Source organism: Embiotoca jacksoni, unplaced genomic scaffold (assembly GCF_022577435.1).
Source record: "Embiotoca jacksoni isolate LCO1_2020_lvr unplaced genomic scaffold, fEmbJac1.0.p SCAF_11, whole genome shotgun sequence".
NCBI classification, from domain to species: domain Eukaryota; kingdom Metazoa; phylum Chordata; class Actinopteri; family Embiotocidae; genus Embiotoca; species Embiotoca jacksoni.
This window is the reverse complement of record NW_027185241.1, coordinates 13,216,599-13,242,396: the sequence shown is the minus strand read 5'-3', so window position 1 is coordinate 13,242,396 and position 25,798 is coordinate 13,216,599. Positions and strand designations below refer to the sequence as shown.

The 25,798-nt window shown below is 42.4% G+C and overlaps 2 protein-coding genes across 2 annotated transcripts in view; one reads left to right on the top strand and one right to left on the bottom strand.

Annotated features, from left to right (window-relative positions):
* The first annotated feature begins 749 nt into the window (after window positions 1-749).
* On the top strand, window positions 750-7,585 carry cabz01093075.1. The gene is made up of 2 exons (XM_069143220.1): window positions 750-834; window positions 4,162-7,585. The coding sequence occupies exons 1-2, from the start codon at window positions 794-796 to the stop codon at window positions 5,228-5,230; spliced, it is 1,110 nt and encodes a 369-aa protein (XP_068999321.1). The 5' UTR covers window positions 750-793; the 3' UTR covers window positions 5,231-7,585.
* Window positions 7,586-10,581: 2,996 nt separating this feature from the next.
* The window catches only part of triob (trio Rho guanine nucleotide exchange factor b), a 106,096-nt gene continuing 90,879 nt past the window's right edge, over window positions 10,582-25,798 (bottom strand). Inside the window, 24 exon segments of the mRNA XM_069143219.1 lie at window positions 10,582-13,540; window positions 14,306-14,492; window positions 14,945-15,083; window positions 15,267-15,467; window positions 15,909-15,987; window positions 16,168-16,289; window positions 16,588-16,750; window positions 17,178-17,205; window positions 17,323-17,452; window positions 17,582-17,835; window positions 18,912-19,798; window positions 20,016-20,193; window positions 20,334-20,525; window positions 20,818-20,895; window positions 21,073-21,123; window positions 21,245-21,337; window positions 21,447-21,536; window positions 21,688-21,757; window positions 21,934-22,037; window positions 22,127-22,193; window positions 22,370-22,518; window positions 23,076-23,171; window positions 24,259-24,429; window positions 24,528-24,814. Coding sequence (XP_068999320.1) covers window positions 13,122-13,540; window positions 14,306-14,492; window positions 14,945-15,083; window positions 15,267-15,467; window positions 15,909-15,987; window positions 16,168-16,289; window positions 16,588-16,750; window positions 17,178-17,205; window positions 17,323-17,452; window positions 17,582-17,835; window positions 18,912-19,798; window positions 20,016-20,193; window positions 20,334-20,525; window positions 20,818-20,895; window positions 21,073-21,123; window positions 21,245-21,337; window positions 21,447-21,536; window positions 21,688-21,757; window positions 21,934-22,037; window positions 22,127-22,193; window positions 22,370-22,518; window positions 23,076-23,171; window positions 24,259-24,429; window positions 24,528-24,814 — 4,235 coding nt within the window. The 3' untranslated portion in view covers window positions 10,582-13,121.

Sequence of the window (25,798 nt, the reverse complement as noted above, 5' to 3'; positions counted from 1 at the left end):
CAGCTTTTATACCCTGCTTAATGGGTGACCCAGTAAGTACGAGATACCAAGGCCTGCCTGAACCTACAGTAGCACAGGAGGGACATTTCCTCACTGGCTACACCCAGTTTCAGGGTTCAGGTTAGAATTAGGTTGAAATTAGGGAAGTTAGTTGTGACAGACGAGGTTAGGGTAAGGGGCATTATGTCGGTGAATGTTCTCACAAAGATAGCCATACTGAAACAAAATGACGCATACAAATATGAACCTCTGTGAAATGCAATGGTCACATCTCAGTTTGTGATTTAGATATGAATCAGAAGTTGACCCGACTAAGAGAACATTTTGACTTTCTTATACACAGTACTGTTTTGAATCAGTACAGACAGATACAGACTTCGCTGGTGCTACCAGACCCAAACTCACTACATTATATAATCACAGAAGAGAAGGGTGCTACTGTGTGCAACAATTTGACAGGACAGGCTACAGATGAGTTTCAGAAATATCACCTGCCTGCAAAGAAGCACAAACACACATATAGTGTTCTGCCAGGCTTCAACCGCGAAACCGCCTGCAGGCGGTCCAAGCGAGTTTGCAGATCATGAAACTTTTATTTTATCACTTTCAAAGCACTCAGGAAACACCAAAACCTCATTTTCCGAGCCCCCTCGACTGGTGTGACTTCAGGCTCATCTTTCTTTGAACACTTGCAACCCCTTCCCCATCCTGATACGCAAACCATTTCTCACTTGTCAGTAAATAATTGAATGCAGAGCCAATAACCTCTTTGATCTTGATCTTGCGTTCCAGAATGAACACCACCGTCGGCTATCTTATGAGCAGCAATGGCAGGTAATTATTATTTTTTTCACATTTACATGTTTTTACTTGACAAAGTGTATCTGACATGTATTTCTACACACACTTGACCGGGGCTGACTCTGGGCAACAGAGGGCACTAGGCCGGATTTTCTTTGGTGACTCTCTTTACTTGGTCTGTAGCCATAAACTGTGAACTATCACTATGCAAATATAAATATTTAAATATGCATATGAAAGAGGTTTCCAGTGTTCTTTAAGTGAAACTGCCTGAAGGGGTTTGTTATTATCCCAAATACAATACATGAGAAACTTGTGGTCTAATGTGACTAAAAATAAGACCGTTTGATACTATAGATTTGTTACAATTCTGTCGGCTCAGCAAGTGATATGACAGAAGCAACAGAAGCAAAGTGGCATCACTGTGACTGTCTGAAGATAAAACATCAGAAATCTATAGTGACTAAATGAAATCCACATTGTAATTCTCAACTTCTATGGCCAAAAATAAAACTTGGAAAAAGACATGACTAGGAACGCAAAATGCTTAATAACATGTTTAATAAAATGAAATAATAGAAACACTCATCTTTAATAGTTTTTTGGTTTCCTAAAGCTGTAAAACTTTTTTTTCATTTGACGGTTTGTGTGTTAGAGAGGGACAGAGAGACAAACACACAAACACACACACACGACACCAATTTCATTGCAGGTTTACAAAACAGTTGTTATCATGTCTGTCAAGATTTATGGGATATCATTTAAAAGAAAGTTGTTTTTTTTAAAGCTAAAGCTGAAGACAACCACAAATGTTTCCCGCTGAAAAATGAAAATGAATGTAAATATCATAAATTATTGATTGGGCCACACAAACTGCGACAGAACAAAACTTTTAAAAAATATATTATGATAAACCATAGTTTACAACACAGTACACCTAATAAAACTCAAGTTCTTTTGCCAACCAGGTATAATCGCAATAATAATGATTACAAAAAACAACCTAAAGATGCTTATGTGGGAACTGCAAAATTGTTGGGTTTCTCTCTATAATATTTTGGAGTGCCCTGAGAGGACTTGTGTTGTGATTTGGTGCTATAATACATAAAACAGAATTTAAAAAAAATATAGCCTACAGTAGAATGCAGTAAAGTTCAATAGTGCCAAAACAAATGCTGGTCTGGAAATGATCGATATGAAACTCCATTTCACCACCCACACTGACGGGTACCAGTAACACAGTAAGTGGTCATTATGGAGCACTGAGGTACAGAGGTTTCATCGGGCACAGCAAGTGTAACATGAGATATGTGAGGCTACAGTGAGTCACAAGCTTATTTTTTACATCATTCTAGTAGCTTTGGAAATATACAGACATTGGTGGTGTCAGATTTGCATATCCTCTGACAATTGCACTGCTCTCTAAAGGCTTTTTTGTAAACATTGAAATGCCACAAAAGGGTTAAATCAGTGGAATTTATATATATGTTTTTTATTTCCAGAAAGTTTTGTTTGTATTGTAATGTCACTATTTCCATACTTCGTTCGTCGTTAGTCGCTCCCATGTAAAGTGATTTTCCTTTTTGGAGGCTTTATCACATTCAAAAACTCATGAAAGTGGATACTCATATGTCTCCCGGCGAAACATTTGGTATTCTAGTGGAGTCCCGACTGGGTGCGGCCAAATGGCTCGAGAGCACCCCCTACAGAGATGCCCCGGCCACATTGACCTAAATTCACGAAATCCGGTGGACACAGAAAAAAAGTGACATTGCAACATTACATAAACTCGACAGGAAGTCCACCATTTTGAATTTAGTCACCATTTTGGGCGATTCTCACACGTTGGACTTTGTCGAACTCCTCCGAGGGATTTTGTCGCACCGACTTAGTTTCTATGAATAGATAACATGTTTGGGATTAAATCTTATCAAAATAATTCGTTTTCGTCGATGCGTGTGCCCGTAAAGAGCGTCTCGCCATGAAACTACGAGTTGTTGGACCGACCTTCTCCAAACATCACAGGTCTGATAACAGCTCCGCCCTGAAGACCCCTGTGGGGTAATATTCACTCATAGTCACAGCGCCCCCTGTTGGCCACTGGAAATGACACTTTTCATACTTTCACATTCTACGTGGAGCTGGTTGATCACATGAACGTAAAGTCGGGTCACAATAACCTAAACATGGAGTTGATGCTATATTGAGACATTGGTTCGACTTTGTCAACGGGCGTCGCCGTAACGATGAGGCAAAGTGTGATGTCTCGCCGTGACACAGGAAGTTGATGTTTAAAGTCAAAGGCTGCTTGAAACCTCACGAAACGTGTGACATACATGCGGTGTGGTGAGACGATACGTCTGATGTGTGTTTTGCGAGTGGCCGTGGCCAAACGGCTTCGCTCGACCTGGGAGTGGAGACTGGAAGGATATATACTGCAGTTTGGGTTGATTAGGGAACTGACAGAGGCAGGGATAGAGAGACAAAAACAGACAGAGGACCTCTGGGGGGCGCAGGGAGTGACACAGGGATAAACAAGGAGACAGAGAGAGACATACACGGGGGACCGCAGGGAGGTGCGAGAGAAAAACATAAAGAACAAAAACAAAAGGAAACCCAGACATACCAAACCCGTGATTCTGACCTTGCTGAAGACCTCTGATACTGATACAAAATGTCTGTGACGAGTTAATAATCATAACCGCAGGTTATAGGCGAGAGTTCTTCATTCCAGTTCTGATCTCAGAAAAACTGTTTTCCTGTGCTGTAAACCTTACTACTGTTCAAAAAGAAGTGAAAAACAATTTCTTGAAAAAAATGTTAGTTTCAGCAATAAATTTTGGTGATGAGAGGCCGCGTCAGAGCGATGTCCCAAATGGATGTAGGAGATGGGACAGGCCCCCCCCCCCAGGGCTTAGAAGCTGGAGATAGTGGAGCGGATTTCAAATTTGTATTAATGTAATTACTACTTTTCATGACATATATAATTACTATTATATTTTAAGGACAGGGACTAGAAAATGATGGGGTCAAAAACACGGGCAGAAAGATCATTGGGCAAGTGTAAGTGACAAAACTATGATTGAGTGATTCGACAGTGTGGGGAAGTGAAAGAAAACAGCTCAGCAGGAAAATCCCATGTTCACCCACAAAGAAATGAAGATGAAACATGAGGAACAGATCGTCCTTATTGAACTCAGGCATACGCTTCATCAATAAGCTGCACAGCTTGGAAGCTCGCAGCTGATCGTAGTGAAAAGGCTTTATTGCACTGCCTATAACTTCAGTGCGAAGTAGTTTGCAAATCCAAATATTGGTAACTTCCTTAACCTTTGGTGTTGTTCCTTTGTTTTTTTGTAGCTCTACTACAGCACCCTTCATCGATAACAGCACCGAATACGACTATTACGACTATCCTGACGGGGACTACGGGAGGTGTGTGTATAAGCAATACGGGGCCATTTTTCTTCCGCCCCTCTACATCATTTTCTTCGTCCTGGGCCTTGTGGGTAACTCTCTGGTCATCTGGGTGATTGCTTGTGGGGTGCGACTCCGAAGCATGACCGACGTGTGCCTGCTAAACTTGGCCATTGCCGACATTCTGTTGGTGTGCTCCCTTCCCTTTTTGGCCCACCAAGCCCGAGACCAGTGGCTGTTTGGGGACGGTATGTGCAAGATGGTCCTGGGCATTTATCACATTGTCTTTTACTGCGGCATCTTTTTCATCACTCTAATGAGCGTCGACCGGTACTTGGCTATAGTACACGCTGTTTACGCTGTAAAAGTGCGGACACGGTCCTTTGGGATAATTGCAGCTGCTGTTACGTGGCTGGCTGGATTTTTGGCCTCCTTCCCTGACCTGATCTTCCTGAAACAGCAGCCATCTCCTAATATGACTCAGTTCTGCTACCCTGAATATCCCACAGTTGATTCAGGAAATGCTCATTTCTGGAGAATCTTCAGCCTTTTCAAAATGAATATTTTGGGTCTGTTGGTCCCAGTCGTCATCATGGGTTTCTGCTACTCACAGATCATATGGAGGCTGCTGCACAGCCAGTCATCCAGGAAACAGGCCATCCGGGTAGTTCTCGTGGTGGTAGCTGTTTTCTTCTGCTGTTGGGTTCCCTACAACGTTGCATCGTTCTTCAAAGCGCTGGAGCTTCAGGGCAACTATACACAATGCGAAAGCAGCAAGGCCATCAAATTGGCTTTACAAGTCACGGAGACTATCGCCTACTCTCACAGCTGCCTTAACCCCATCCTTTACGTGTTTGTAGGGGAGAAGTTCAGAAAGCACTTGCTGAGGTTGATAAACAGAAGTCCCTGCAAACTGTGCCAGATGATCAAGGTGTGCATACCTCAGGACAGAATGTCTTCATCCGTCTACTCACAAACTGTCAGCCTGGATGAGAGGAGCGCAGCTGTGTAAACTGAAGCCATGGAGGAAGCAGTTTTGGTTGTTTTTCCTTTTACTTAAATGTCTGCAGTCATCACCAAAATAAGGACATTTCTTGTTAAGTAAACATAAATAATTCTGGCTAATCCTTACTTGTTATAGGCTAAATTTAGGTTTAGCTCTTACAGTATCAGTGATCACTTGTATAACATGTTTACCACAAGTCTCAACATATGATAACATGGGAAAAATATGTTGAAATGTTTTCACATGGGAATATACATGGGCTTCACACATTATACCATAAAAATGTTCCAAAACTTCATGTTTTCCAGGGACAAAATCACATGTGCCACTGTGTGTGGTCACGTGATCACGAGTTTTTGTGAAATTCTTTTTTTTTTTTTCTGTAAATGGAGATTCAAAATTGATTTAATTCTGGCTTATCCTCACGTTATAGGCTACATTTAGGTTTAGATTAAGGATGAGGTACATTTTGAGTTTTTCCACAATGATAAGGGGATGGGAATTAAGTCCATGTACATATATGTAATAGTATGAGACATACATTTTTTTAAATACATATCTTTATACTTGTTAAAATTGTACAAACATCATAATATAATAATACATAATGTAACTGTACTGTAAATATATTTGAGCATATTAGAGAGATGTTTAGAAAGCATGTAATGATGAGTCAGAAATTGTTTTGATTTCAAATTTGTTTTCCCCATTTGAATTATGTCACCAGCTGAAGTTTTGTGTGAAATTATGTCAGTGACAGCAGCTGCAGCAGCAGCAGTAATCTCATTTGATCATCAGCTGCCAAAAGAAACTATACAGTCAGAGCTGCAAGAAGACAATGTCTAACTTACTGACTATTACTTGTCTTCAACGAAGGCAAACACCACTATGAGAAGAGAAAAAAAAAGCATTAACTTTTATTTGAACGTGATCACAGCAGCACCTATTTGGTGTGTGTGTGTGTGTGTGTGTGTGTGTGTGTGTGTGTGTGTGTGTGTGTGTGTGTGTGTGTGTGTGTGTGTGTGTGTGTGTCAGTCTGTTGCACAGCAAAAGGTCCCTGGTGCATGTGGCAACATTACTAATGCGGATGATTTGCACTTTACTGACAGAGAAAACCACACTGTCAGATGGGAAGTGTGTAACCAAGTGGTTAAATTAACCTTTGCAGTCTCTCTGCACATCTGAGGGTTTCGCTGTCAAGTTAAGTCATCATTAATGCATTATTTATTCTGATATTAATCATCATTACACAAAAAAACGTCACGTTTTTTTTAAACTTCTGGTGAGTTTTGAAGAAGAAAGTTGGTTAAATGAATGCTTTATATAAGAAATCCATATTGACTAATTATTTAATCCAGTCAATTCACAGTTTTATGAGATAGAAGTTAGAAATTAGTTAAAAGTCAGTAACTTTCCCAATGGCAGGGGTTTTGATGTTACTGGATTGAGATGTTCCTTCCCACTCCTGAGCTAAAATAACTTCCTTTAAAGAAAATGTATTTTTTCAGTATTTCCTTTCCTGTGATTTAGTTATTGGTAAATTCTGAATTTTAGCAGTAAATACATTAAGGCAACTACAAACATCAGCCCTCTGTTTGACTTTACTTTGTAATTGGGTTGTCACTGCCCAAACTGAGTTTTACGCATGCTTTACTCCTTTGTATCTGCACACAGATGTTCGCAAAAGCACTTGTACACGTGTATATTTTGTTTGAAAAAAAAAAAAACATTTTCACACATAGCCTTCAGTAACTTTAATTTGTCCGGCAGATCTATTTTACAGGTTTACAAAACTACATTTTCAACAACAAACTTTGGAATTATTTGTGAACATCATGTTACTCAAAATCTCATCAAATTGAGCCCATACAGGTGGCCCCTAAAAGACACTGCAGTCAATAAAGCAACCTGTTTTAGGTATAATCAACATTTTCATTTGCTGAATTACATATGACATGTTAAGTAATGGTATCATTATCATATTTAAAAAAATATTCTTATGTATTTGTTTCTATTCTATTCTAACAGAATCATCTACTTTTATGTATCACATTTACTTTTTCAGTAAAATTATATCATTAAAATAATCCATTTAATCTACCTGGTCTTTTGTCCATTATGCATTTTTGTCATCAACAATATTTCATTTTTGTTAGTATGACAGTCAGGCAGATAGGATCACTGATTCTGGTCTTGAGACACCCATTTCTGTGGATTTTATGGAGTCTCATTTATGCAAATATCCTTATCATGATTACACCTCATTCTGGTGTTACTTTAATGGGGAATGTAACTTGATGCACTGTGACAGTTATTGTGTTTGTGTGTGCCTGCACGCCCATTCTTAATCAAATACATATAAATGGCAAATAGTGTCATCTAGTGGTCTACTATAACCAGGTTTTGCCTGCACAGTAGATGTACCACATTACTGATAACAATCTTACATATGAGACTGTGTTATCTGTTTGTGTGTAAATCACAGTCATATCATTTTCTATTCAGGTTGACTTCGAGGTATTTTTCACAGACTACTGAGGAAATCTCTTTCACTAATGAAGCTTGGCCAGACAACTTTATCTTGGTGATTAAACTTGTCTCACGGAGGCCCAGTCAAACAAAGATGTCTGTGTATGACTAAACGCTGAATTCAGTGGGTGAAGGAGGGAGATGCCGAGAAGCTGTCGGGACGCTAAGAAACACACGTGGTCAAAGAAATCCCACAATCTTAATACATCTCATTAGCATTAGTATAAAATATAAACATGTAATTAAAACTGCAAGCTGTGATGTACGGGCCCTCGCACTCCTCGAAGCCGTCTCCCCGAAGGGTCTCCCTGAAGCCGTCTCCCCGAAGCCGTCTCCAAGGGACCACATATCCCCGCTTCTCGCAAAACAGGTATATAATGTGTGGTCTCACCACGCCGGATGTATATCACATGTTTCGTGAGGTTTCAAGCATCCTTTGACCTTAAACATAAACTTCCTGTGTCACGGCGAGCGAGCTGTTTGGCCACGCCCACTCGCAAAACACATCAGATGTATCGTCTCACCACGCCGGATGCATGTCACACGTTTCGTGAGGTTTCAAGCAGCCTTTGACTTTAAACATCAACTTCCTGTGTCACGGCGAGACATCACACTTTACCTCATCGTCATGGAGACGCCCGCTGACAAAGTCCAACGAATGTCTCAATATAGCATCAACTCCATGTTTAGGTTATTGTGACCCGACTTCAGGTTCATGTGATCAACCAGCTCCACGGAGAATGTGAAAGTATGAAAAGTGTCATTTCCAGTGGCCAACAGGGGGCGCTGTGACTATGAGTGAATATTACCCAACAGGGGTCTTCAGAGCAGAGCTGTTATCAGACCTGTGATGTTTGGAGAAGGTCGGTCCATGTACATAACATTTACTGTAAAGCAACTCGTAGTTTCATGGCGAGACGCTCAAAATGGCCACCTCTTTACGGGCACACACATCGACGAAAACGAATTATTTTAAGAAGATTTAATCCCCAACATGTTATCTATCCATAGAATCTAAATTCAAGTCGGTGCGACAAAATCCCACGGAGGAGTTCGACAAAGTCCAACGTGTCAGAATCGCCCAAAATGGCGACTAAATTCAAAATGGTGGACTTCCTGTCGAGTTGACGTAACGGTGCAATGTCACTTTTTTGTGCGTCCAGGTATGATACATGTGTCCACCGGATTTAGTGAGTTTAGGTAAACGTGTGGCCGGCGGGGCATCTCTGTAGGGGGCGCTCTCGAGCCATTTGGCCGCGCCCACTCGCGACTCCACTAGAATACCAAATGTTTCACCGGGAGACATATGCGTATCCACTTTCACGAGTTTTTGAATATGATAAAGCCTCCAAAAAGGAAAATCACTTTACGCGGGAGCGACTGACGACGAACGACGAAGAACATTTTTACGACAAACAATAGGGCTTTCGCACCGATGCTCGGGCCCTTAATAAATGGTTTGCAAGAGACCATAATGCAGTTGTAAGCAGGTATAAGGACATTTCAAGTGTTATAACTTGTCTTTTGAAGACGTCTTTTCTATTATCACAATTTGTTTTTATTATTATAAATCAGCGTCCTCTAATGAGTGGCCACAGGAGGAGTGATGTTATGAAAAATAAACACTTATATCTGCTTACAGCTATCATACATATTTTTATACGCTGCTTATGAATGCTAAATCAGTGGACTTAAAGCAACGTGTATAACCAACGCTGAAAATATAAGATTTTGTTCATAGGTCAGGCCAAGATAAACATCTGCCAAAGACAGAAGAAACCTTTACACTTCACAGCTCTTGCATGAGATTTTGATCACTTTGTCTGTGGACATTGCACAGACATGTTCTCTGTGGTTTCATGCAAAATTGTTGCTGTTGCTAAATTCAAAATGGATTTCACACCTGATAAGAAACCGAATCCCTTTTATACAAGTGTTAAATAGTGTTCAGCGTGATCACTTGCAGAGACGCAGGTGCTCCAGGTGAACAAGTTGTGTGAATGTAAACAACAAAGCTTCCATTTCACAGGATTTGAAGCTGTTGAATTTGCAAGACAACAACAGCACAATTCATTTCCTCCTCCTCCTCCTCCTCATACATCTTTAAATGGTTTTCTCAAATGCCAAACACATGAGGATGATAATCATCACATGTACATCAGAGAATAAAAAAAGGTCTTTATGATAACTCCTGTTTGTTCTCTGAGCACATGAGTAACAATAGAAGTGGATTGAGGAGGTGGGGGAACTGTGTGTTCTTTAAAACACCACAACAGTCATTGCATGCAAAGATTCATCCAGAGCAACAGCATCTGCAGGCGACAGATAAGATCAATAACACCCCGTTTCGGTTCCTTTTTTACGCGTGATCGCATACAGATCTTCATTGGAGTTGTTTCCTGTCTTCTTATTTTGCTTTTCATTTTTTCCTTTTAAACGCAGGTTTTCCCCCCGGTCGTTCCAAATATCAAATTCATCACGACAATTTTATGCAAGAATACAAAAAAAAACCCACGTGCAGCGGCTGTGTTGGTTTTCTACCGAGATCTAATGTAAACTGAAAACAAAAACATATCCTCTGTGCAATCTGGTTTTACGCAGCAGTTTCTAGTTGCATACCTTTCCTGTTTGAATTCCTTTTAATTGGCAGTGAAGGGTTTTCCCCTGATTTCTTCTCATGCTGGGAATTAACAGCATTACCTCACTTTCCTACACCTGATAGTTTTGGGAAATGATGAATGACTGAAAACAGTTTCAACACAAACTACATTTTCATATGTGGGCGTGCATGAGTGAACTACGAGCGCACAAATTTTCAGTAATGCCACTTGTTCCTTGTACGTTTAATGGCAAAATAACAGAAGACAAAATAAATTATTTACAACACACAGCAACATGTAAACACAATCTTCTGTACAAAGAAATATACATGCAAAAGTAAAAATAAGTCATAATAAGACATTCAAGATGACATTGCTGCAGTCTTGTTCTATGTGTATTTAAAATATGACAGTTATGAGGTTTACATCCTGGGTGCGGGCAAACTGCGCAACCCTCTCTGTACATCTTTACATCATGAATCGGACAGGTTTCCCAAAGGCATTGGATTACGTAGGTTATATTCTTCCATGAATAGGCTTTAAGAGGATTTGATAAAGTGATCAACAGCACGATTTTGGGAAACCCAGATCCACACCAATAAATAAGAAGGACACAAAAATGAGAGACGTAGACTGTACAGACCGATTAGAGTCATTAAATTCAACGTGTTATCCACTTCAGATTATCTGTCGGTAACTCTTCCAACCTTCAAATCAAATAAGAAACAATGCACCTTCTCAGTTTCACCCACCTCTCTAGGTTGACTCAACTCAACTGGCACTTTAAATAAAAACAAGGACGTTTTCAACAACTTCTTGACCTAAAAACATTGAGTCATTTCAAATGAAAAGAACTGGCGGAAACCTCTTTCATGGCAGATACCTGTTAATGCTGATGGATATTTATCAAAGGGATATATTTGAAATGTTGGTGGTACAAGAGTCTCCTAAAAGGTGCAACTGTCCATGCTGAATTGGCCACGAGGAGCACTTTTTCCAGACCTGTTGCTCGGTGAGGATGTCAAACCAATTCTGTTTTATGATGTCAAACCGAGATGCTAAATAAATCTAGCAACATACACCAGTATCTACCTACAGAAGCCAAACAAACTCGCACGGCAAACCACTTTGTGCACAGCTTGAAAACAGACAGGTGAAATATCTTTTTTTTTTTTTTTTCAGCAATAAACCACCAAACAATTTCTTATTACAATAAGAATAAATAAAGCCACGCGGAACGGTTGCAAACAGTTGTATGTCTGGGTTCAGTGTGGGATGTTATAACTTAACATGAAAAATCATTAAAAAAAAACAAAAACACAGACAGACACACACACACGCTCACGCACACACACACACGCACACACGCACACGCACACGCACACACACACACACACACACACACACACACACACACACACACACACACACACACACGCACGCACACTAGCAGGAAAAGAAAGCATAGCCAACTTTGGTATTGTTACAGAAAATAAAAACAAGGACAAAATGAAAGCATAAGTGCCTATATTTCATAGATACACATTTTTTTTTTTTTTTTTTTTTTTTTTTTTTTATACATTATTCCAGAAAAACCCTCCCTTGTCTCTGGGTTTTCCAGATATTAATACTGAACTTAATACATAAGAGTTAACACAATACAGACATCTATTGCAGTACCAGGTACGTACATGCCTTTTTAAGAATACGGCTACAACACAAGTCTTCATAAATAGTTGCATAAATGTTAAAGCTGCAACATTGCACATGAGAACTGATGCAAAATACGGGTGCATTTCTAGTAGCGGTTTATTCGTGTTGCGAATCCAGCTGCTGAGGGAGCGACCTCGCCTCCCTGCGTGGACTCACTAACACTCGGCGAAACGGAATAGCTTTTGTTCGTTTGATCCAAATTCTTCAAAATGAGAACGAAAAGCAGGTAAAGGTTATTTACAAATAAGGCGGATGCAGGTAGAAATCGGAGGAACTTTTGCCGAATATGCTTTTTTTTTTCTTCTTCTTCTTTGCCAAGTGGCTTTAATTCTCGTTCAAGTTCATTTTTCTTGGTGTCACAAACTGAAATTGTTTAACCTTTCAAACTGAAGTAGGTGAATAAAGATAAGCAAACTATTGCACTGAATGTAAGTTTAGTGTGTTCCTGGAAAACATGGTTTTGGTAGTTACGACTTGTTCCAGAATAAGTGGACCCTGCTGATGGGTGCCACTCTCTCCACACACATCTCCTTTCTCTTGTTTTCTGTCTGCTTACGTCCCTTTTGTTTTCCAAAAGGTGTGAATAAAGAGAGTTCTCGGTTTCCTCGCTGTACATAGTTTCATTTACAAAAAGTAATCTCTCATTACAAAAAAAAAAAAAAAAATCTTGTGTTCAAACGAAAGCAGCCTGAAGTATTCTTATAATACAGTATCCTATTTTCTTTAACACTGTCCGAAACGCAAGACTTGCTCACGCTGGCTTGTTGAGAAAGTTCGGTTTCTCCCTGCTGAGTCAAGGTTTGAAATCTCAAAGAGATTCCAGCAGTTCATTTTGTTGTGCCGGCATAATAACAATATGCCAAAGTTAAAGGAGGGGGAGCTGGGGGAGAGTCAAAGGGGGTTCAGCAGAGGTCAGTAAGTCAGCAGCAGCACGACTTTTGTGGTTTAGTGAAGGAAGAGGGGATCATGGTAGGCGTGTCACTGGTGGTCCTCTCAGTAGGTTTTTAAATCACCCGCACCGAGAGAAAGCAGCACTGGCAAGCAGTTCCTGGTGGTCACATGTGGTTGAGCAGGCGACTGTGAAGGAAGGCCTTAATGGTGCCGATGGGTCGAACGTCGTTCTGGTGTTTCCGTCTCTCGATGAAGGAAATAAGCCTGGAGGTGTCCAGGTGTGTGCTGAAATGGTTCGGAGATGCTGGTGGCTGCGTGTGATTTAAGGTGGCGTGTCCAGCATCTCTGTTTAACACACCCCGAGGCTGGAGCCAGGGATCCTGCAGGCAGGACACCGCGGAGGGCCGCTGCTCCGGCTCACCCTGGAGCAGCATGCGGACAAAGTCTCTGGCGGCTGAGCTCACGCCTTGGAAGTAGTCCTCAGGGAAGCTGAAGTCCAGGCGACAGATGTTCAGACACGTCTCCTCCAGGCTCTCATCCAGGAAGGGAGAGGCGCCGCTCAGTACAACGTAGGTCACCACCCCTGTAAAGCATCCACTCCATGAATACACTGATAATTAAGCCTTGTTCAGACTAACAGCCCAAATCTGTTTGGAGAATGCTGTCAGAGAGTGACGATTTTGGTGCTGTAGTGGACAACGATAACAACAGTCCATAGACGGAAACCAAAAACAAACTGCCTGCACTTCTGCGCTGGCGGCTTCCACGTTAGAAAGCCGTGTCATCAGCGTTGCTGTGTGTACGTTGTTACGACAACAACCCATGCAGACAGGGAGGTGATGTCTGGACACACCAAATCCAATCCATTCCCGAGCAAATAACAGTGCGGACAGTCTGTTCTAAAGATCTGATTTACCTGCAGTCTCACCGAAGCCTCAGCCAATCAGCAGGTTACTCAGTCAGTGAGATGAAATATGAGCTGATCATTTTCAGTGATTCAGATTTTTATAATAAATTTACGTTCATATCAACAATCTGTAATAATGCACATGTCCTAGATATATCAAAACAGTAATGCCACTTATGTATAGTAAGGCGACTGAGAATTCACCATTTTACTTTTGCCATGTTGTTTACTTCCTAAATACCCGTTATAACAACACTGCTTTAACAATCCTTCACTAAATAAAAGACATTTTTCTATTCAGTATTTTCCTGTGGAAATTTATAATCTATATACAACAGCAGAGCCTCACCTGAAGCCTCAAAATATTGAATTAAGACAAAATGTAATGAACGTACAAATGCTCGAGCTAAAAATCCAATGTATGAAGATTTCTCTACTGACCTAAGCTCCAGAGGTCAGACATCAGTGAGGCCGGCTGACCCAGGACCAGTTCAGGAGCAGAGAACTCCGGGCTGCCCAGGAGAGGATGGATGTAGGAGGAGGGAGGGTTCAGCTGCACAGCGTCACCGAAGTCTGTCAGCTTGATTACCGGCTGGGAGGACGCATGTTCCACAACAATGTTCTCAGGCTGTCGGAGCAGGAAAAAGGGAGTTTTAGACACAAAGAAACATCTTCAACACCAGTGAAACCACTGGGCCAAACTGAGATCCAGCTTATGTTGTTTTAAGTGGCTTGTGGACTGCTGTGATACTTTGTAGAGAGGACAAACACAAAAAGCAGTTTAGTTTGCTGATGAAGAAATACAAATAAAAAAAAACTGCCCTCAGAACTTCTATACATGTCATTTGTCAAGTCTCATCTCCCAGAATCCATGGTGATATCGAAAACTGTCATAAAAAAAGATTACTTTCATAAAGTTCTAAGAAAAAAAAACACAAAATATTGTCATTGAAGATGCTGCAATCAAATATTTTTTTTGCAAGTTCTTCTTAAAAGTTACTTAAACAATGAAATACTTAAAATAGGAAAATAATAAAGCAATTCTTTGTGCTCTACACTGATTTAAGAATACATGTTTACTTTGAGATCAAGGTGTGCTATCCTCCAGCTGTGCAGGTAATGGAGAGCTTCAAGAATGTCTCTGAGGTATAAAGCCACCTTCTCCTCAGTCAGGTTACCCCAGCTTACTACGTAATCCAGGAAGCGTCCCTGGTCTGCCCTGATAACACACACACACACACACACACACACACACACACACACACACACACACACACACACACACACACACACACACACAGAACACATATGAGTGACATAAAAATTCCCCGGAGCAATCGGTATATATTTTTCAGACAATGAGAGCGACACAACAGTTAAATGGAAACGCTGCAGAACTTACATCTCTTGTACGATTACGTAGCTACTGGCTGTCTCATATGTGTCCAGCAGCCTGACCAGGTTGGGATGGTCCAGAGCCTGGAGGAGTCTGATCTCCTGCAGCACCTGTTCTCGACGCAACAACTTCTTGCTGACATGTTTTGCTGCGACTGTGCGTTTACTCCCTCTCTGGTCGCACCGCTTGGTCACTGAGAACCGGCCCCTGTGGAGTAGAAATTAAAAATACATATTTAAAATTGTGGTGCACCTTGCACCTTGAGATTTGTTGAAATCAAACATTCTGTTTACATTTTGTTTATATCCACTGTCTTCAGTTGTGGTTCATATTTATATTTACTGGAACTATAATGCATTTCCCTGGACCTGATCTAACAGGAAAAGTAACCCCAGGAGGATACACACTCTTGGATTGGGAATATTGGTCTACTTCTTACAGGTATTCCAACTAATTAGCTCATCCAGTGTATACAATAAGCAAGAAATTACATTTCGTCCTCATCCAGGTGTCTTCAGCTGTAACCAACATATTGCTGCCACTAGTCATTAGATCAGTAATACTGAGAATTTATTAACTTTGATGTGGTCAAGAAGAACCGTATGGCGGATCTGAAATTTAAGGGGGAGTTCATCGGGACAATCTTACCTTCCTAGCTCAGTGATCTCTGTGTAGTGAGACTCAAAGCTGCTTTTCCACAGAGCTTCACTGCCATCATCAGGGGTTCCTGAGAGCACATATTAACTATGAGTCAAGGTTATATTAACTATGAGTCAAGGTTATATTATCTACGAGTCAAGGTTTTACTACTGTAAACAGTTCAGTGTGTTACAGGTTTAAAATATGTGCAATGCAGCACACCGACAAATTAATAGTTAAAGGGTTTCTACCATGGCAGGACTCTCACCTGAGACTCCGAGGCTGGCGGAGGAGGTGACAGTGCCTGCTGCGTTTGTAGCAATGCAGGTGTACACACCACTGTCCTCCACAGACACCGACAGGACACGCAGGGATGCCTCGCCTGTCTCACTGCAGAAACAAAGAATGAAGGGGAACAAACAGTGAGACAAAATGCACCAAGTGAAGCATTAAATTACCAAAATGCCAAACGTACAGTTGCACTTAATATTTCTCAGAATAATGACTGTATATCCTATAAACCACTCAGGCTCCTACTGTTTTATTCTCATGTCTTTAAATGTGTTCGTTAACAGCACATCTGCATTCTTACCAGGGATCGGTGTCGCTACAATAATTGAATTGAAATCAACTGCTCATGTTTTTGTCCAGCTTAGAGAGAATGATTGACTCAACACTGAAGCTGTACCTGTACGAGATGCTGTAGTGTCCGTTGTTGCTCAGAGTGTTGTTGTCAGGTCCACGCCAGGTGACGCTGGCCCGGGGTCGACCACACACTTTACACCTCAGAGTAACGCTGTCGCCACTCTCACATGCTGCATCACTAACAGGAACGAGGAACTCTGGTGGAGCTGGAGATTAAATTAAATTAAATTACAAATTAGAAGTTTGCAAGTATGAAAGGAAAGAAACATGTTTGAAAATATAACAGACCATAATGACTTAAATCAATTACATGGATTTGTAAGGTTTGTTTCCTTTCTTTCCACATACACACACACACACACACACACACACACACACACACACACACACACACACACACACACACATTTGTATGGCTATCTTAGTGAGGATAATGCTTTCCTCAGCACCTTACCCTAACCATCACAACTACATGTCTAATCCCAACCACTTTACCTTTAACCCTAATTCCAACCTTAACCCTAAAACCAACCCTCAACAGGCCCTTTGCAGGGGCACAAACTGGTCCTCACAAAGAGAGTTGTACAACTACAGACAAACATTTCTTAGTTGAAGCCAACAATGTGTACATACCATCATAGATGAAGTTGGGATTCAGAAGCTGAAATAAAAATTTAAGGACAAAATTAGAGTTCTTGCACAAACTATAAAAGCAAAAAAAAAAGGAAAGAGAGAGAAATTGTTTTATTGCAGTAAGAGTGCTCTTCAGACTTTTCACCTTGACAGAGACTTTGTTGGCCAGGCTGTCCTGAGACTTGCGGTAGCCATTCTCCATCTTCCTGCCCTCCTTGTCTCTTTTCTCAGACTTCCGGCGGATACGAAGTGCTGTGTGCCATGATAATGATTTTCTGGACCAAAAAAAAAAAAAGGGAGAAGTTTCTGTTTTTAAATTCCATTATTGCACAATCATCATTACAGCCATGTGTTTGTCATGAATTGTGTCATCTGAAATTGCCTGTTTTTGTGCCACTTCTTACTTGATGGTTCCTTCGGGGAGATCGGGTGTGATGGAGGATGAGGTGTGTCCTAATACGTAGCCAGGGATCCAGCCCTCGGCGGCGGGGCAATGCTCATTGGCCGCCCGGTACACCAGGAACATGTTCTGCTGGTTGCTGGCTAGCATTTGGACCACCTCACCCTGCACCACGCTAATCTCATCCTCCTTTACTGCCACATAGTCCTGGGTCACCAACATGGTGGACACGCTGCTGCTGCTGCTACTGCTTTCACTCTGTCGGAGAAGAAGATTATAAAACTTGATGCACACGAAAGTATTCAAACAGCACAATGTGAAACTGCGCGCGCGCATGCACACGCGCACACACACGCGCGCACACACACACACACACACACACACACACACACACACACACACACACACACAAACAACACATTAAATGCACACATGAAAATACATAAATGCAATACATGTCTGAAAGGGAAGTAGAAAAGTGTTGCTTTACACCAATCAAATGTAGGATTTGATTGACGGGATCAGAGAAGAAAAATGGACTTTGTGAATATGTCTAATGCATGCAGCAATGGAAGTATTGCCGAAGTATATAAAGCACTTGTTTATGTCTCTAGTGCTGATCACTATGTGAGATAGAGAAGTTGTGAAGTGAAAGTTACAATCCTCCGGCCAGAGATGCTGAAGTACACAGCTTTACGTTTCCATGGGCAGAGACAAGTTCAAGTGAAAAACTATTTTCTTGAGAAAATACAGAAGACACAAAATCAGAGGAAGTTGTAGGAAGCTGGTGCAGCTGCAAGGTTAACTGCTGCAAAGTTCTGACAAAGTCATCTTGCAGCAAAGAATGAGAAAGGTGGTAACGTGAAAAAGCTCCTCGTAAACATGAGCACAGTTCGACGATAGTCAGGTGACAATCTCCCCGCAGAAGAATGAATGCAAAAGAGAAATGGTTTTTGTAGAAGCCATCTGCTAACTGTTAGTGCCTATTAGGTACAGAGGAAAAGCAAACATATACTGAAGCTCAGAGAGCATCTCAAAAAAGCAGATACAACAGTTGCTCTGAGCAGCGAGTGAGTCAGATCCACACTGTTAGTACATTCTGGGTGAGCCAGAAAAGTCTTGCGCACACAATGTTGGTGAAGTTAGTGCACTCAGAGAGGCGTTAATCTTCAGTCAGTCAGTGTTTCAGCAGGAGCAGTCGTTGCATGTACAAGCCATTCTTAGAGCCAGCGGCAGGGAGGGACTGACTGACAGCCGGTCGGTGAGGGTGGGGTTAGTGACTAGCGAGAAGCTCCAGGCCTCACTGAAGCCTGGGCCTCGACGTGGCATCTTACCCCGTTGCTCTGGGTGGACTGTATGGACTGCTCGCTGGTGGAGGAGCAGGTGCTCATGCGGTCTATGTCCTTACTGTGGCTGGAGTGGCGGTGATGAGAGGGCGTCCCGTGACTTCCTCGGCCCAAAGAGTCCCCTCCGCCACCGTTGTCACTGGGGTAGGAGAAGGAGCCAGGCCTGCTGGTGGGAGAGGGGGGCACAGCTGGGACGGTGGCCCAGAATGCGTTTCCTTTATGTGCTGGGCTGGAGGGGACAAGTGCTTCCTTTCCTCCTGCTCCTGGAGTTTGAGGTGAAATCAGGGGAGCAACTGTCCCCACTCGAGGGCTTTTAAGAGAAAAACTCAGAGGAGCCACTGGCATCTGTGGTGTAGCAGCCATTTGATGCTTCTGCGTGTCTTCGTAGCCTCCCAGCGCCTGTCTGATACTGCCGTCCACACAACCTGATGGCCTGTTACTGTTATTACTGTTACTTCCATGAGGACTATCCAGCATCCTCATCTTAGGGACCTCAGGGGCTAACAGCTCCCCGTTTGTTGTGATGTCTGAGTAGGGGTTAGAGGGGAAGGACTGGGGGTGGCCGGGTGACCACATACCTGCTGATCTGTCGGGCCCCTCGGGGCCCGGGGGATGGTGGTGGTGTACGGGCTGGGGGAGTCGTGAGGATGGCTGGGGGATGCGGGAGGGTCGGGTGCGAGGGCCGCACAGGGAGGCGGAGCTGGCCCCTGATCCTCCAGAGCCACCGCCGCCGCCACCTCCTCCCATGTTGGAGGTACTGTTGGAGCTGCTGCCTCCTGGGAGGCCCGCAGTACTACCGCTGCTACTGCTGGGTGGACCGCTCGGCCCACCACCACCCACGTGGTTCCTCTGGTACTCTATGGGTGATGTCAAAGCTGCGGGAGAGGACAAGGGGTAAGATTTTTACTCATGTCACATTACTCTTTTAGTGTAAAAATCCTTAAACATAACAAAAGAGGCTGAATTAGTTTTAAGGCAATCCTGCAAACTCAAACGTGACGCTCCTCTAACTCTAAAGGACCAAATCCATCAACATTTCTGGTGTTTAACTGCGTAATTTTGTGTCCACAGCAGTAAGTACAACAATCTTACCATTCAGGAAATTGCGCTGGTTCTCCAGTATTTGGCTGACCTGGTGGACCCAGACTTGACTGACTCCCGGGCTCGTTGAATGAATGGTGTACCTCTCCAGATTACCGCTAGATGATCTGGAGGTCAGTGTGAACTTGCAGGGGTCCTCTGCATTTTCTTCTAGACCCAACCAGCTCACCTGGAGTGATGGAGGCAGGGAAGGTGGAAGAAAGAGGTGAGGAGGAAGATTTATAAAAGGGAACTGGAGGAATTTCGCTTCAATGTAATTTATGCATGTTACTCTAATGTTAGCAAGGTTACGAGGTGAGCTGCACTCACCTTGATGCTGTTCTTGAAGAGGTAGCCAGGAGTAGAAAAGCCTTTCTTCTTGTCCAAGGGTTCGCTGAAGATAACTATCTGCTCGAACAGAAAGATTCTCCTCTCTTTCATCCTTGATAGGAGTCCTCCGTCCTGGTCCGAAACCATGAAGGTGTCCTGGAGGAGCAATCTGCCCTGAGCCACAATTTTACCCTGAGGACCGAAGAGCAGAGGTGCAGGGGATCAGAGGAAAGATATGGACAGTGGAGGTGAGAAAGTAGTTTTCATAAGTTTACTTTGGAGCAAGCAAGAGAAAAAAAAATGAACAAACAACATCTAACCAACTACCTACTCTATACTACTTATATATCCCAAAATGGCTGCACACTGACACCCAGTGGCAGATGACTGAAACTACAAATTAATTTCTGCAGAGTATAACTATTTGACACTTTTTACTCTGCAGACGTGCACACACTTCTGATTGTATGAAGAGCAGACTTACCTCGAAGCCTTGAAGGCGCCCAACATTCATCATGTCGTTGCAGCGTTTAGGGACCACACACATCACTTCTACAGCTTTCTACAGTAGAACATGAGAGGACAACAAACTTGAAGATAAAGAGCTGGCATACGAGTCAAGTAAAAATACCACAGAACTGCAATTTTAGCTTAGATAGTTATGCAGCTCACAGAAGAGGAGATTTTTATCACTTCAATAAAGTTTGTGCTGAAACTTGAACACTTTATCTGACTGTACCTCCAGCTCTGTCGTATCCGCTCCTGCCTTCTTAGAGATTTTGAGAAGATCCTGAGAAAGAGGTCAAATGTTTAAAAAAAAAAAATACTGATTTTGATGATCAGTAATGTATATTTAATATAAGGAATAGTTTTAGTTCTCCCAGAATGTAAAAAAACACTGAATAATTTACCTTGAGCAGAAGCTGGTACTTCATTATGCGTTGGACAGGTTTGATTAGCAGGTCAGTGATTTGTAATCTGTGCCCCAATCGCTGCTTCAGGTCCTGATGAAAGACAAAAATACATTATCTCTAATAAAGATTAATCACACGGAGAGTGCAATATAGAGACTACGCTGTCGGTAGAAGGTGTATAATGATTTAACAATCTTACTTCAAAATAAGTGTCAATATACTCTGACACAATATGCTCCGATTTAGGCTTGTTCTGGCAGTACACAATGTACATGTGCAGCCTCCGCTCCTGTAACACAAAGGTACTTTTTAGTTTCAGAAGAGATGTGACAAGTTGGGGCATATTATTCCCTCACTGTTGTTGGAATTCTATAAAATGCACTCGATAATCCATCTTTGAAGAAAAACCAGGATACAAAGAAAAAGTGAATAGTTCTTACCTGTTTGACAAACAAAGGAGCCAGCCTGTCGGGATCCTCCAAACACTTTTCAAGCTCTCCCAGGAATAAACTGTGAGAGAGAAACACATGATTTAACCTGTCCAGGTACATGGTGTGAACTGCTTTTCTTTTTTTTTTAAATGTTTTTTCCTGTTGTATAGGCCTTGCTGGTAGTTTTGCTTTTGGTATTTTTAATTTGTAGAATGATTTGCAGGGTATGTTAACTAAAGAAGAATGTCAGCCTACTCTTTGTGCCAATCATAGATCTGATGGATGTTTCCAAAGACGATCTTGTCTTTTCCTCTCATGTCATCTGGTACTCCTTCCTCTTTCATCCTGCTCATGTAGCCCTGCAAGGAAGAAGGTCGACCAATTTGTAAAACCCCCCAAAAAACTGTGTCTGAAAACTTAAAATACTTTAATATGTTATTTTTTTTACCTCCACTACTGATCCCAGGTCTCTGACATAGTCCCTCTCGGTCTCCACCAGCTCCAGAAGCACGTAACTGACAGACAGAAAACAGAAATTGTCACCGTGTAATATAAATGGGGTGCTAAGTCGTGGATGAACATCAGAAATGTTCCATATAAGCACACAAACGGAGGCAAACGTGATTAAGTGACTGGGCTCAAGTGGCTTTTGTTTATCGAAACTCTAACAAGACACAGGCTTGTAACTCACTGTCTTCTCTTGAAGAAGCCAGATTTGCGCTCGTCCAACTCATCGATGGGCGAGGAGGAGGAGAGGAGGGAGTTATCGGAGGGGTTAAGAGATGGAGAGCTGCTGTCGCCTTGCTCCACTGATAGAGAACTGGGACGGTCCTCCAGTGACTAAGAAAAGAAGGAGTACAGAGGCAAAGAGAGGAGGAAGAGGAGCAAAAAAAGAGAGGAATGAAGAGGTAGAAAGAAAGAACTGTTAGACAGCAGTATGTTTCATTTAATATCATGTATATAGGCCAGTGAGCATCTTGGGGATATTGGCCAGAGTGCAATGTCCATTTGCTGAAACAGGACAGCTGGCGTAGTTAGTCACAGTCCTAACAGATGACTAGTAGGCCATGATGCCGTTCACCAACACCAGAAAAAAGAAAAAAAAGAAAAAACATGTGTGTGTATGTTTGCATCACAATGTTTTTTGGGTGCCACATTTTACATTACATTTAGCTGATGCTTTTATCCAAAGCAACTTACAACACACTGATGGTACACCACTGGGAGCAATTTTAGGGTTCAGTGTCTTGCTCAAGGACACTTAGGCATGTGGACAGGAGGAGCTGGGGATCGAACCACCAACCTTCCGATTAGTGTGCAACCCACTCTACCGACTGAGCCACAGCCTCCCCGCATTCGCAAGTACTTGCAAGTGTTGTTTATGATTTCTATCTCACCATCTTGCTCTTCACCAGCTCTTCGATGGCACTGACCAGTTCAGCCGCGCTCGGCGTCTCTGAACTATTGGGACGAGCGGACAGGCGAGATGCAGACTGAAAAACAGAGAGAAAACGGGAGGTTATGATTTAAGTACAAAACATGACAAATGTTATAAAACTTGGCATGCTGCATGCGTACAGTCGTCAAACATTCTCTGCGATTGTATACGATCAGGCTCACCATTGTTGTGTTAGGACCCCGATATTCCACATGTCCAAATAAGGACTTGGTGATGTCCCTAATAAAAGGGTTAATTGGGGACCAAGTTGGAGCCAATCACAGGCTGGTCTCGGGGAAACATGGGTTATGAGGTCGGTTCAGGTGCAAGGGCAAAATCTGGGATTGGAGTGCTCTTCAAGCACACGCACCACGATTGGTCAAACAACTTATACACAGCAAACAGTGTTGCTTAATACTCCATTGGACAGAAAGTTTGCCTCTAGGTCTGAGGCCCGGTTGCAGGGAATGACTTTGAAGGATCCTCTGTACATGATCATTTAGTCCCACACACTTCGCTACTGCAGACACACGTGAATGGAGTATTCACTTTAGCAACAGGAAAATAATCACATTCCAAGGGGATGAGGTTTAGTTAGTGAAAGAAAGAAAAAAAGTGGTTAAATAAAGGAGGTGATGAAGTGGTTTTACATGGAGAGATAGGGAAACCGTGACAGAAGGGACGCAGAACAGAAATCAACATAATGCTGAAGGAAGGAACATGCAACCGTTAAGAAAATAAGAGAAAAAAAGAAACGTTGTTAGTGCCAAAATAAAGGTTCAGCTCTGAGTGATGATGTTTATATAACACCAAAATCATGATTATAAGTTAAAGTTAAAGCAAAGATCTCGTGAGGAGCAATCTGCTTTGCGTGTGCCTAAACTTAGTTATTTTATCGTATTTTTATGTGACTTGATTGATGCACGTGACATCTCTATTTGTGTACCATCATATTACGGATGAAGCAAAAAAAATAAATGGGACCGCTTAAATTAAAATACAAAAATACACAAATCTATTTTGATTTGTTTTAAGCTTGAATTCACAACCATGATTTGTCTATGTGGTTTTATGTATTGAGTTTCCTGCACACCCTGTATAATTATGTACTGTATGTGTACAGACTGCTCTGTGTGACCCACCTTGTCATCTTGGGAGTCGGGCTGCAGCAGGCTGTGCTGCTGGATGGCCATAGGGGGAGGTAGAGGGACGGCGTCGGCCCCTTCCTCTCCTTCTTCCTCGCCGCAGCTCTGCATGCCCGATGAGGACGACTTGGACAGGGTACCGCTGCTCAGCCCCTCATTACGCATACGCTGGAGAGGAAGGAGGAACAGTGGTTGTGAAATTGCAGGTCGGACTCAAAACTGGGTCTGTATGTTCTGACAGGGTCACGGCTATCCACTGGTCTTACTTCCTCCAGGGTCTCGTCCTGTGGTGTGGCCGCGCTGTCGTCAGAGTCCTTCTGCGAGCCTGCCATTGTGTCCATATTCTTCCTGGTGCCATCGCGGTTCTTCTTATGCTTGTGGGCGAGCTTCTTGACGTGGCCGTCAGCTTTACCGGAGCTGAGCCGTCGCACGGGGCTCGTCAGCCACTTCCTCAAAGTGTTCCCAGGACGTTTGGGGCCTGGTGAGCTGTGAGGGCCCAGGGTTTGGCTGGAGCCTGGCTGCAGGGCGTCGTTACTGGATACTGACAAGGTGTCTAAAGGAGAGAAGAGATCAATAATGACATTAAACACAGGCATAAAGGCACAATTTATTTCCCCAAATGTAGACAACAGCGTTATCTCAACAATAATCAAAACACAAGATTAAACCTTGCTATTAGTCTTGCGTTGATTGACAGGTCTTTTAATTCGAGGACCAACACTAGACAACTAATCTGTGTAATACTGCTGATAGGTTTGTTTATATCACAAATGCACGGCACTACGGAGGCAAAACAATTCTGCAATATGAATGTGTGACGTTCTATAACTCATTTGTCATTCATGCCTGTCAATTTATTGCGTCTTACAACAATACAAGATTCATATTGGATGACAACAACTGAATTCTTTCTGCATGGAAAAACACATACAGCCAAATACACGTTATGCACCGTCTATGCTTATGTGAGGCTGAGTCGATGTATGATAAAGAAGTGTGCATTTGTTTGTTTGTGTTATGTGCAGTAGGCAGGCTGGCCTCCTCCTCACACTGATGATGACTCCTCTGGGAATCTGTAGGAGGGAAGCTCTTCTTCAGCTTGAAATGGAGCAGTGAGGAAATAAGAAAGGATAAAGGGAGGCTTGAGGCTTTGTCTGAATACTTGAAAGATACATCCACCTGTCTCTCTTCAGTCACTCCTTTTCTCTTTTCTCTCTCTCATTTCTTTATCTTAAACTCCTTTCTCCTTTTTTTTACACCAACATTTCCTATTTAGTTCTCTTTACCATCACAAAAAAAAACTGCTGCATGCTACTGAAGTAAGAAACAAAACCTCTTGTCTTGCTCAAGTTATATGGACACAAATTCTCAAGAATCCCACAAGTCTTGGGATGATAATGTCGAGGTCAGTTTATGTTTGGTGTGCTCCACAATGTGCAATGTGACCGCAACTCTTACACCACACAGCATTCATGGGGCCCAACCTTTCACTTCCTGTAAGACCTCACAACAAACAGTAACGGTCTGATTTAAGACT